Source organism: Castor canadensis, chromosome 11 (assembly GCF_047511655.1).
Source record: "Castor canadensis chromosome 11, mCasCan1.hap1v2, whole genome shotgun sequence".
Lineage (NCBI taxonomy): Eukaryota > Metazoa > Chordata > Mammalia > Rodentia > Castoridae > Castor > Castor canadensis.
Genome location: NC_133396.1, coordinates 114,562,717 through 114,576,528, shown reverse-complemented (window position 1 = coordinate 114,576,528; position 13,812 = coordinate 114,562,717). Strand labels below are relative to the sequence as shown.

The window sequence follows — 13,812 nt, the reverse complement described above, 5'->3', positions numbered from 1 at the left end:
GCATTTATGTAGCGGAATTTGGCTCATATATCACTGTGGTGAGTTTCTTAGAAAATCCTATGGTTTATATGAGTATATATCACATTTTTAATACTAAAAGTAGAAATGTCATGAATTATTTTCATTCCCTTTTTAGCTTACAAAGTGCATAAAATCTTATTTTTCTATTTAATTATCCATAGCCAATTTAAACTTAGAGAATAAACTTCCAAGGAACAAAGACTTTTCTGTACTACTGATCACAGCAGCTTACTTATCAGTATTAAAATTTAGGACTAAAACTTTTTGTCTTGAGGCAGGTTCTCAATATGTTACCAGGCTAGCCTTGAACTCTTAGGTTCAAGGGATCCTCCTGCCTTGGCCTCCTAAGAAACTGGAACTATAGGCACAAGCCACGATGCCCAATAAAGACAAAAATTTTTAAATGATCTTTGTGCTGAAACAATGTGGATACTGCTGCTATTATGATCCCCGTACTTCTAAAATGAGTTTTAGCAGATTCTAAATAAGACCCAAGGCTTACAGCCCAGGAGATCATTTTTAATCTTGTAACCTATCAGAGAGGATGCTAGCTCTTTAAGTAAGGTAACCCTCATTTTCTCATCCCCGTAAGGCTGTTTGATTTAAATACTGATGTGCTAAATACATGACAGATGGATGTTCCTCCACCACTACTATAGTTCAGTTAAGTGTTTGAATCAGGTTATAAGAAATTTATTTGAACTTGGCAATATGGGTAAGAGACATAAAAGAAAATTCTAAACACATTAAAAGCAGCAGACAAATTCATTTTCATTTCTTGCTTGGACATCAAGTGTTGGCAACTATAATAAATACTTCAAATTATGTTTAATTAAAGAAAGGTAGTCTAGCTTATTGATTGGGAAGGAATAAGCACACAATGTCATGTATTCTCCTGTCCCAAGAATATCCATTTCCCCTTGTAAATGCTGTGTTGACCAATGTGATCACATAAAAGGAGGCTAAGGAAATTTGGACAAATAGTATATCATTATCAAAGCTATAAGTGACAAGAATCTCAACTGGAAACTCTCAAAAACAGTGAGTAAGTGTTTGTGCCATATGTAAGGAAGTGGGAATGTCCTCACACTTCCAAGCAAAGAGAATTATTCTATGTTTAAATACTCAAACACGTTGTAGCTGCAGATCTGTTCCCAGCAGAAAGTAAAAATTTGTTTTCTCTCACCTCACAAAATAAAGAGATGATCAGAAAACATTTTTCTGCCTATCCCTACTAAACTCTTCCTCCTCCAACATTCTGAGAACATTGTCTACCTTAAAAGGTATTCATCTTAATGGGTATTCATTTTACATTTATCTGTAAGTGAATAGAAGAAAAGATACTTCTGCAGTGCCACAAATACCTAATTTTCCTCATTCATGATCTCCAAGGGAAATGGGGGAAAAAAATCCCACAGGTATTATAGTACTTCAGTTTTTTCTACATATTTAGCCTATGATCTCACCTGAGAGTCAGCTGAAAGTTCTATCACGCTAAAAACAAGAGCTGGGGGTACAGTTCAGTGGTAGAGCACTTGCTTAGCACGCATGAGGGCTATGGATTCAATGCCCAGCACTGCAAAGAAAACAAAACTCAGAACTACTTTGAGTCTTGTGTCCACAGAGTGGATGCCCCTGACACATACGCCAGAGCAGTTTGCTTTAGAAAACCCATGCTCCAACTCAAAACTGTTGAAGATACCCAACTGTTGAGATACCCAAGGTAATAGAAAGGGGTGACCAGACATGAAAATAAACAGATGTGTTCCACTAAATTCCCAAGCAGCCAGCCCTTACTGAACACATAGAGTGCAAGTTCAGTCTGAGCCCACAACCCTCAAAATTCTTTCCACAAGCCAAGCTGGTGATTCAACGTGCTCCATCTCTACATTCTGATTTTATGTGGATGCCAGTTTAAAAATATGTACTGTTTTCGCATTGTTCCTTCTGAGTTTTGGTAAGCGTTTGGCCATGGTCAGTCAAACTGCCATCCACAAACATGTCGATGGCCACCTCTGTGATGTCACTTTTACTTTGGTAGGTCTCCAGAGGGGGACAGCCATTGTGCTCAGCACAGCCATTGACATGAGCCAGTGGCAGTGCCCCAGGGGGACAGCACAGCTGTTTAGCACAGCTGGGGAAGATGCAGGGATTGCTGCAGAGCAGAGCTAAGTCCCTCTGCTCCAGGGCTTCCTTCAGGTCCACTCTCTCAAACTGGATGGTCACACTGTGGATTCCAGCATTGTGGAAGATTTCTCGAATTTTTGTGCTGATATCCTGATACCCCGTGTCCTTCTGGTATTTGATGTGCAAGGTGGCGATGACCTTTCCACTTACAAGTTCCCAGATGTGCACCTCATGCACGCTACTGATTCCAGGCACGGTAGAGAGTTTACTCACTAAAACAGAGAAGAGCAAACGATAGCCAACTGTGAGTGCGGTAACTGAAACACAGAACCATAGGAAGGTATGTTGCTTAAATGTGTTCACCAAAATGGCTGTGCAAGTACTAAGACTAACAGGAAGAAAAAAATAGTTCTCTCTGTAGGAAAACATCTTCCCATTACCTTCTTCATTCTCTCTGAATTCCTATACCATGTATTATTAGCTCATAAAAAAGTAATTCAAGAAAATCAGCTCAACAACAAAAAAAAGTCATGGCCAGAGCTGTTGGGTATACAAAGAGATGGAGACTCTGTTGGGCTTCCCATGAGAGCATGAAGTGGAATACCTTTTCTAAAAAGGATAGTTTGGCAATATGGATCAAAAAAATTTTACCAACAATTCTCATACTAAGGATTTAATGCAAAGAGGATAACCAAATAGCTATGTGCAAAAAGTGGTTTATTTCAGCAATGCTCTTTGCATTAATGAAAAACAGAAACAACAAGAAAATAGTTAAAACAATTCTACAACAGGACATGATACAGGTATTTAAAAAGTAACTTACATATATAAGAATATGAGAAAATGTACATAAATATTTTGAGGTGAAAAAGCAAATAGCCAAACTACATATATGATCTTTTTAAAATTTTTCATACAGTGTATGTAGAAAATATTAAGGGTGCCAATTTCCATGGTGGAATTATTAGAGACTTCTCCTTTCTTATTTTGGTTTCTCTGCATTTCATTTTCCACACTTTCTGAAATGACTGTATTTGGTGAGATGATTAGAACAGGTTTATGAGCAAAGACCCTGTAGCCATCTGGAGTTGGAATCCCAGTGCAGTCACTGACAACCAGCATGACTCAGGCAATTGACCTCACCCCCTCTGTGCCTCAGTTTCCTCAACTGGGAGGCAAGTCAGATCCTGAGAAGGCAAAGGTGAAGCCCCCTATCTGCTTCCCTCCATCTCCCTCACCTCCTACCACCTCCTCTGCCTACAGCACTGGGCAGCTAGCGGGTGCTCAGGAAATGGAGGTTGGTTATTTTAAAGCAACCAGAGCACTGACCACACCTCAGTGACTCTTAGAGACAATGTTCCCAGAATAGGGGCCAAACAAGGCAATAGAACATCCAGGAGAAAGGACCTTAGGAGATGCAGCTGTTGGCAATGACTCCTCAGACTAGCACCAATGAGAGCTAGTAAATACAGCACCCACAGGGCTGTAAGCTTCAAAACTAAAAAGCAACACTGGGGCTGGAGTTGTAGCCCAGAGGGAGATCATGTGTTTAGCATATGAGAGGCCCTGGATTCAAACCCCAGCATTAAAAAAAAAAAGAAGAAGAAGAAGAAGAAGTCACATTACAAACTACCCCTCTATCAGAGGGCAGTCTAACCACAGCCATACAACATATTATGATCCATTTGAACTGAATATCAGGTATGAGTCATGAAATAGGCCTTTGATCTTCTATTTCATCCCTACTGGCTAACTGATGAAGCAATGTAAATAAAACAATGACATATATGCAGGAAATAGTTTTGTTCTATAAAAGTAAAATCTCCATTTAGAAACACCAGAAACAAATTATATTCAGTTTCTCACCAACATCTAAACAGTCTTCATTTAGAAATTCTACAAAGTCTCTAAAATTTTTACCTTCAGATGCACTAAAGTGAGAGTTTGACTTCTGTTTGAGCAAAGTGAAGAGACAGATTTCATTAATGAAGAAGGATCTGAATTTCGACTGCTGCCCTTTCTACAGTAGTATGAGAGTCAGGAAGACTTGCATGCCCTTTGAAGGCAGAATCTAGAACATGAGTGATTCCCATTTTCAGAAAAACACAGAGTGAAAATCAAGGAGAAGTAAAATAAATCTTTGGTATGAGGGCAAATAGCCCAGCAACACTTTCTCAAAAGTGTGCAATTGGGTCAGAGAATCATGGGTTACCAAGGGCGTTTGGTTCTTGGACCTGGAAATCTTCTTATCAGGCTGCCAATCACACAATGGATGTCACCTTCACACAGTGATTTCAGGTATTTCTAAATGCATAAGCCAAACACTGCTCCACACTAGTGCTGGCCCTGTACCTTAAGTAACATTAAATGGACAGTGGTTCTATATCAGAATGTAGTCCACTTACTCAGCTCTTCCATGTTGACTCCCTTGGGGACCATCTGCAGCAGAATGGTAGCAGTCTCCTTGATGAGTGGAAAGGCAGATGACAAAATAATGATGACCATGACAACAGTCAGGCTGGGGTCAATATAACACTGCCAGTTACATGGGTCTTCATCTTTCAGGGGACGCACATAGAATATGATGGCCGTGATGACCACAATCACAGACCCCAAAGCATCTCCCATCACATGTAAAAGAACACCTGCCGAGAAGAAAGACACACCGATAAAGCACAGAACCAAGTGTGGGAACTCTCTGACACTTAGCCAGTAGGACTTCCAAGCACACGAATACCTCTTACTATCTGTTTTCCACACCAGGATGGATCAGAATGAAAAAATAATGGCAACAACTTCTCAGAAAACAAAACCGCAGGCCACCATCCTAGGAACCAGAGAGCCCAGAAAGAGGACCAGCCTGGATAGCTGTCACCTGAAGGAAGAATGACTGTGCTATCTCCTATTGCCACCCATCAGAGGATACCACGCTGGAAAAACAGAAGCTACCTGACTGATTTGTTTCAGACAAGTACCTATACTTTAAATTATTTTAAACACTTTTAAGAGGAGATAGAACTAAGCTAAATTGAAAGAGCGGTTCTTTTTTTTTTCTGGTTTTTTTTTTTGGTGGTACTAGAGTTTGAACTCAGGGCCTCACACTTGCTAAGGTACTCTTATCACTTGAGCCCCTTGGCCAGCTAAAAGAGTGGCTTGTTTTATTCTGTCTTCCCTCTACCTTGATCCATTCTCCCCCTTCCCTATAAGCATTTGCCTACTTTTTCTCAGCCTTGGTCATTTCAATGGAATTTGGTTTAAGAAGGTCTCAAGAACGGGAACTCTAGTAAAATTGCACATAGAGCCATTTATCACAATAAAATAAAATTGAAGTTCTACAGATAAGAATAAAAAGTGTGGAACTGGGGATGTAACTTGGTGGCACAGTGCTTGTCCACCATGCACAAGTACTTGATCCCAAGCACTGCAAATAAATGAAAAGAAAGGAAAAAATAAAAATTGTGGATATCTTTAATTAAGGGAACTCTTTCTGACGGTATCAATTATATACAGAAAATATGCAACCCACAGCAATGATCTGGGTACCCAATTAATTGTTCAGCTTAGGTTGGAATTTGGTAAATGTGGTGGGAATCTGGTGAGAGGGATTATGAAATATGGACACAAAGTATTTGTTCACAGAGGGTAACGCCAGAATCAATGTTAAACACATAGCATAAGCGTCCAGAAGATGCTGTTAGGAACAGTCTTACACGCCTGCAGGCATCCTGGCATGACCTGAAAATGGCTTCTTGCTTTTCACTCAGTCTAGAAAATCCCATGAAATCATGCCAGTCGGTAGGTTCAGGGCTAGAGGCATGGCTCAAGTGGTACAGCATCTCTCTGAGTTCAAACCCCAGTACCATCCAAAAAAAAAAAAAAAGGAGGGTTTAATTTTTATGTTTACTTCCTGTGGCCAGATGAAATGGTACACATCTGTAATCCCAGCACTTAGGAGGTTAAGACAGGGAGATTAGGAGTTCAAGGCCAGCACAGGCTATGTACAAAGACAGCTTAAAAAAAAAAAAAGCCAATCAGATGCAGGTGGCTCACACTACTCAGGAGACAGAGATTAGGAGGATCATGATTCAAAGTCAGCCTAAGTAAATAGTTTGCAAGACTCTATATTGAAAAAAAAATCACAAAAAAGGGCTGGTGGAATGGCTCAAGGTGCAGGCCCTGGGTTCAAACCCCAGTACCACAAAAAAAAAAAAGCCACCTGTCCAGTCCAGACAACCTGTCCAGGCCATCAAGGGTATACATATCTGAAAACCACCAAATATCTGAAAGTTGCCATTTTATAGTCACACCATGTTCCATTCTGGTGTGACAGTGGTAGAATTGGTACCTGTCACCAGGCCAAACTGTGGGGCTGCTTTGTCTTTGTATGTATCTCCCACAGATTCACTCAGTAGAGTTAATAATAATCTAAAGTATTGACTACCCACTCACGACAGAAACTAAACATTCTCCCTTGGAAGGCATTTTATTTTGTTTGTTCGTTCGTTTGTTTGTTTTAAGGCAGGGTCTTTCTATGCAGCCCAGGCTGGCCTCAAACCCACACTCGTTCTACCTCAGCCTCCCAAGTGCTGGGATTATAGGTATGGGCCACCACACTCAGTTGAAGGCGTTTTAATTGGGTTAATTGCTCTGGTTGGCACTACTTCCAGGATTCTGAGTAATATCATGGAAAAACTATTTTATAAACAGACTAAATGTAATTTGTAAACTACCCCTCAAAAAAATGCAGGAATATAAAAGAATCACCATGTTTCCTTTTGGCTGAGTGATTACTTATGATAATGAAGTCCTGATTTAATATACACATGAAACGTTCTCATTTTGTAATCCTGTGCCTCCCTTTTCCACCTTTTCCCACAGGTTCTTCTTCCTTTATAGTCCATGTCCTGAGGCACAGAAAAGTTTTGACATAAAGTCAAAACTTTCCCAGGAGTTGTTCTGCCCACCTATTCCTCTAGCAGGAGCTAAGGATTGAAGTTTTAGCTTTCTTCAGGACAGAACAAAATGCTACCACATAAATAGGATGACCTAATATTTCCTATACACACTTGGCATCACTGTCACAACCTAAGACAGTCTTTTATTCTCTGTCTCATGCATGTTAGCCTCATTTCCTCCATAAGACCATAAGTAACGTGAGGATCAGGGTCTTACCAGCATTTCCTTCTTTATATTAAAGAAGTGAACAAAGTAGGCACTTATAAAATAACATTTTCTGGTTGGTAAATCATAACTCCTATGACATAGACTAACTCCTGCCTTCGTTATAATGCTAACCAACATGTATGCACCAAGCATTGCTTTAAGCTTATTTATACATTAAGTCTTCTGAAGGACTCTCTGACGTGGTTTCTGTCTTGTCACAAATGAGGAAACTGAGGCACAGAGTAGCTCAGCAACTCATCCAAGATCATACAGCTAGAAATTGTTACAGGGGATCTAAGCCTAGGAAGTCTGACTAGTGGACCACCATGCTTCCTGTCTCCAGTAAGTTCTAAATTCCAACTTCAGGTCTTCCTTCTGAGAAGTGCCACCACTGGCCGCTAAGAGTTACAAAAAACAGCAGCTTTCAAGCACATTTAAAATAATAGGTTTCAAACTCATTCTTCCCACAATTCACACTAAGAATTTTATTTTACATCCTAGCACACAGAAAGACACAAAGTGAAGAAAATAATTCATGAGAAAGCAAAAAAAAAAACCTCCCCTTATGTATGATTTATTAATATTTTTCTATTTTATTTCATTTAACTCTAATTACTGTTCCAAATGCTAATCATATTCGAGTAAGTGAACTTTAAGACACAAACTGTCTTGACCTTCAGTTTGAAAAACTGTGGAGGGCTCCGGATATAGCTCAGTGACAGAGCATATGCTTAGCAATTATGAGGCCCTGGGTTCTATTCCCAGCACCAAACAACCCCCCAAAGACAAACAAACAAAATAACAGCCTGACAGGGCTGGCGGAGTGGCTCAAGAGGTAGAGCACTGGCTAGCAAGTGAAAGGCTCTGAATTCAAACCCCAGTGCCACCAAAAATAATAATAATAAATAAAAAATAAAAATAGCCTATTGAAAGCATCAGTGCATTTAGTTCTTCCTTCTTATTATCATTATTATTATTATTATTATTATTATTATTATTATTTGGGGCTGGAGGTCAAATTTAGGGCCTTGCACCTGCTAGGCAAGCACTCTACTATTAAGCTACATCTCTAGCCCCTGAAAATCTTGAAACGCAATGATGCAGTAGGTTTTCTGGACTCCCATATAAATACGAAGAGGATGTGGTCATTACCCTCTGAGATCCACAGTGCACAGACATTATTCTGCTTTTTGGAAAAATTGTGCATGTTTTGGGGGCACCATGTGATGTTTTGAAACGTATACATTGTATAATATCTAAATCAGAGTAAACATATTTATCGCTTCAAGCCTTTATCTTTATGATAAAATACCGAAAACCCCTTCTTCTAGTTTTTTTGAAATGTGTACTTCATTACTGCTATTTGTAGTCATCATAGTGAACAATAAGAGCATCAGTGACCTTGTGAGGAGGAAGAAGGCCATCTGTGATGAAAAACCTGAGAATCTTGCTTCTCCAGAGATATACCATTGTAATTTGTTGAGTCAGTCCTCCATGCTGTTCCAAGCACAAATGAATTTCTCATCACAACACAGTGATATTTGAACCACTATCATCTGAAGCTCAAGAGAAGTTGCTTGCCCTAGGTTACACACTAGGAAAAGTCAGAGGCAGAATGCAAAGCAAATCTGCCTGACCTGGAAGTCAGGCACTTCTCACCTCCGTCTACTGAGCAGTAAGTGTTGAAAAGGCAAGAGGTAGTGAGGGGAGGGGAGGCAATTAAAGGGGTAAAGAAAAGGGCAGAAATGTTTTAGAAAGGAGTGTTGGCAAGGCACAGAAAACCTCGGAATGCCAGCAGAGTTCAGACTTTTATTGAATGCAGTAAAGTTTTCTGGGCAAACCCTGATGTGATCATACCTATGATTCAGAAAGACCCATCTGACAGATTACCTAGAGACAAAGATCACCACTTAGTAGACCTGGGGTGGGAGGAGGCAACCCCTGCTTTTTTTGTTGAAGGTGGCATAACTAAATTTTTATTGAAGGATAGAACATGAAACAATAGCTTATATTCAAGTCCCAGTACAATATATAGCTCTACTCTCATTCTTTCCAGTGATTGTAACACTGTTGAGAACTCCTGGAGTAGAAAAGTCCCCAGAACTTTACCATCTCTATAAATGTCAACATTTTTTTAATTTAAAAAAATTGGCAAGGTATGTATGTGTTGGTAACTACATACGTAAATTTTGTGTGTGTGGTACATAAAAAACAATTAGCAACCCTGCCTTCTCAAGAAATTGCTCAGATGATTTGCCAGATATGTACACTGGAGAAGCAAGCCACCTCTGGAGGCCAGAGGCAGTGGGTGACCATGGAAAGAGCTAGAAAATGAAGGATGAGCCCCGGATTCCAGCGCACCTCTGCTGCTAGCCTAGGGGACTTGGAGAAGTAATCAAATTCTGTAGACCCTGTTTTTTTCATCTGTAAAGCAGGAGGGTGGAAATGCATTTGCTCTAAGGTCTTTTCAGCTTTTACATTCCAAATTCCCTCCCTGAATCGTGGCACCAAGAAGCCTCAGGGCTTAAGGTGACAACAGACTCATGCTTAGCTTCAGATACAGAAAGGCTCCAGAGAGCACAGCAAGGGTACTCAGGAGAAGCAGTAGGGATGATCTGAGCTGACCCTTACTAGAGCAGCAATTTCACTCACTCCCTGCCTGACAACAGCAATTCCACTCCCTGCATGGCAACAGTATCCACCCAGGAAGGTTGTTGCCAACACTAAGTGACTCATTCATGAATGGTGCCTGGCACAAAGTAGTCACTCAATGAAAGCCTTAGCTCATTTTCCCACCATAAACCTAAGCACTGTACACATTTTCCCTCACTGTGAGCCCATGGGATGGTATTGTGACTATTCTCTTTTATTTTATTACTGTGTTTTTATTTTTGCAGTGCTGGGAATTGAACCCAGGTCCTCACACACACTAGACTAGGGCTTTACCACTGAGTCACACCTCTAGCCTTCATGCTCCTCATTTGTAACATGAAGGACCTGGAGGCCTAAGGAGATTCAATCATTCACCCTAAGTCCTTTGGTTCTTAAGTGGCAGAGCCAGAACTCACACTTGAACAGCTTGAAGCCAAATCCCAAATTTTTGGTCACTGTACTCTCACCTCTGTCAGAAGCTCTAGGTGCACTTTGCAAATACCTGCGGACCAAAGGCTCAGCAGGTACAGAAACACTTCTTTCCACTGACTTTTTTCTACCCAGGATCTCCAATAGCTTTGGAGTGACCATTATTTAGATTGAGGCAGGCTGGGGGGAGGGGCAGGTAGTTCAGGGGTAGATCACTTGGAGCATGCACCAGGGCCTGGGTCCCATCCCCTGTACATCCTCCCCCAAATTAGCAAGGCCATACAAATTTCTCAAACAAAGTCACAAAGTCTATCGATTGACTCGTCACTCTTTGCTTCTTTTTACCTACCTGTTCTTTTTCTAAATTTTCAGACACAAAATGAAGGTAATTTTCAGCATGTGCTTTGAAAAGTTAAAGGGCTCTGATAGTGAACTTAACCTTAACAATCTAATGTGTGTGTGTGTGTGTGTGTGTGTGTGTGTGTGTGTGTGTATTTAAACTGGACCTTTAAAAAGAAAGATAAAGAGGAGGAGTGGCTTAAGCAATAGAGTTCCTGATTGTAAACCCGAAGCCTTGAGTTCAAATCCCAGTCCCACCAAAAAAATAAATAAAAGGTAAAATATCAAGAAAAAAGAAAGATAAATTAAATAAAATCTATATTTTCATTACAGATTCTCTCGAAAAGATTTCCCACCATGCTCTTCAGAAGACCAAACTCCCCCCACCGAATTTACTTTTAAATTTTTAATTTATTTATGCAGTGAAACCCCCTTGTATTTTAATGTATGCTAATAAAAATGTTTAATTTATTTAGAATGTTTTCAGGAGCTCATATGTTGTTGTTTTCTGGATTTTCCCTCTGAATTCATTCTGATAATTACTTTATAAATCAGATGTGAGACTCTCAAAGTAGAAAGCATCTCCTGGATTATTAGGTTTTCATTACATTATTTCCATATAAGCCTCACTCCAGGCTTCCCCCAAACTATATGAAGGTAATAACTTTTGTTAAAATTCTTAAAGTCAAGATTGGAAAGTAAACCCTGTTGGAACCACTCTAAAGCAAATATCTGTGCCCAAGAATTTGGAAAGATGGTCAAATTCCATGGCTTATGCTTGTAATCCCAGCTACTCAGAAGGAGGGGATTGGTAGAATCTCAGTTGGAGGCCAGCCCAGGCCAAAAGTTAGTGAGACCCCCCCCATCTCAATCAATGAGCTGGTACAGTGGTGCCCCGCACCTGTCATCCCAGCATTGTAGATTAGCAAGATCCACGAATGGACAAAACCGGGTAAAGTAGTAAGATGGTACTATCATGTGGAAGGTGGGAGCAGGGGGTATTCTAATGGGTGTAATTAGAGCAAAGATAAATCATTAGAGACTGGCTTCTCCCTCAGAATCAATGCAGTGATTAGGCAAGACATTAGGGTCATAGTCTGTGTGGGTAGCTGGCTTACTTTGAAAGACACCTTTGCTTTACTCAAAGTCAAAGTCAAACAGAAATAGAAAGCCCAGCACAGTCCACATGTATCACTAGGATTTGAGGTTGGCCCAGTCAATCCTACCTCTGATATTCAGGGCTTCAGACTTTTTCTCCTTTTTTGTAGTCTCTTCAGGCTCATTCTGGGTGGTCAGGGAGTCACCTGCATTCAAAGAAGAAACCTTGTGTTGTGTATAAGTTCTACAAACAAAAAGAACCAAGGTACTCAAAATAAAGTTCTGTTATTTTAAATTCCTACTAATATATGGTAGCCCTACTTCTTTCCACACACACAGCCCACAAGACTACATTTTGGCCCTAAAGGAGCCTTGGGATCCACCTTTGGACTTCATTCACACTTCCTCTCATATTAAAAAAAAAGGGGGGAGGAGAACAGTGGGAGCCCACCCCCACCCCAAAACCCATAGCACCAAGGGACAGAGGATGGCAAAGGGGGAGGAGAGAAACAAAGTTCAGACAGCAATCGATGCAGGAGGGGACATGGGGAATGCTGTCTATTGCCCAATAATAATAACTGATTTCCAAGAAAATCGATACTTCCACTCAGAGAATGAAGGGAAAGAAAAGAGGATAAGGGCACATGCATCCAGAGGCAGGGGGAAAAAGAAAACAGAAAAATTATGGGGAATATATTGTTAGAAGTAAAGCAGACTGCAAAGGAGATTTAAAATATAAAGAAAAAAAGGGCGTGGGATAAGGAGAAAGGGACCAGAGGGAGGAGGGAGGAGGAGGAAAAGGGAAGGGCAAAGCGGTCCAAAGGATGCAACCGAAAGGCACCTGCTACATTTGAGAATACGGTGGCCCCCTTCTGCTTTCTTTCCACCGAGGACCCCCGCAGGGTCACAGCTGAGTCCAAGCCGAGGGTTACGGGGGTTGCAATGTACTGCTGGCCCTCCGCGCCCTGGGTTCCCCCAAAAGCGCCACGAGTGGGGCCCTGGTCCAGCGGCTGCGGCTGCTGCAGGGGGCGGCGGCGGCGGCCCGGGATGCAGCAGGAGAACCAGGAGGCGCAATCCTGGAAGATGAGCAGCCCCACCACGTTGACTGCCAGCCCCAGGGTGCCGACGATGAGCACCAGCTCGGGGTCATCGATGCGCTCGGGCCTGGCCAGGCGCAGCACGGCCTCCACGAAGATGGTGAAGCAGAGCGCTGTGAGGAAGACGGCGTTGCTGAGCGCGCCCACCACCTCGGCGCGCGCGTAGCCATAGGTGGCCCCTAAGCCCCTAGTGGGGCGCCGCGCGATGTAACCCGAGCTCAGGCCCACGCACAGCGAGATCAGGTCCGACAGCATGTTGAAGGAGTCGGACAGCAGCGCGATGGAGTTGCCCAGGTAGCCAGACACCAGCTCGGCCACGAAGAAGACCACGGTGAGCACCAGCATGAAGATCAGCCGGCATGTCTTGCCGGAGTAGCGGCCCATCTCTGCAGCCCAGCAGCGATCGATCGCCCAGCCCACGGTATCCCCAACCAGCGCAGCCGCGGTCTCCGCAACAGGTGGAGGTGGGGCAGCGCGGTGCGGAGGCCGGGACTCGGCCCGGGTCTGGTACCCGCCTCAGGGGCTACCGGGCCCGCCCTGCCCAGGCGCTTTTTATAAGGCAGAAGCAGAGCGCTCCCAGTTTCCGCAGTCCAGAGTCTACAGGAGTGGCGGCAGCGGCAGTATCTGAAAAACCCTTAAGCCACCTCCTCCCACGGCCCCTACGCCCTCCTCCCTCGCCTCCTGGCCAGGCCTGACTTGGCAGGTGGCCACCGGCCAGTGTCTGTCCTTCTAGGACAGCATGGTGCAGAGGGAGCTGCCAAGAGGAGGGGGCGTGTCTGGATGTCTGTGTTCACAGCCCTCTAAGCAAAGATGAGATGCTCCAATGGCCGATTTCTCCAGGCCCTCCCTTCTTCCCTCCCGCCAGTGTTCTGCTGAATCTTGGTGA

General features: G+C 42.5%; 1 protein-coding gene across 2 annotated transcripts; it reads right to left on the bottom strand.

Annotated features, from left to right (window-relative positions):
• Positions 1-698: 698 nt before the first annotated feature.
• On the bottom strand, positions 699-13,537 carry Slc30a10 (solute carrier family 30 member 10). Of its 2 annotated transcripts, none has more exons than XM_020157729.2 (4): positions 12,671-13,537; positions 11,958-12,035; positions 4,554-4,793; positions 699-2,420 (listed from the first exon to the last, which is right to left on the bottom strand). In XM_020157729.2, exons 1-4 carry the CDS (start codon positions 13,308-13,310, stop codon positions 1,936-1,938), a joined length of 1,443 nt encoding a protein of 480 aa, XP_020013318.2. In that variant the 5' UTR covers positions 13,311-13,537; the 3' UTR covers positions 699-1,935. The 2 variants fall into 2 exon arrangements, with proteins under 2 accessions (XP_020013318.2, XP_073904394.1); XM_074048293.1 differs by having other exon boundaries at positions 11,958-12,073; positions 12,671-12,975.
• Between the last annotated feature and the right edge of the window lie 275 nt (positions 13,538-13,812).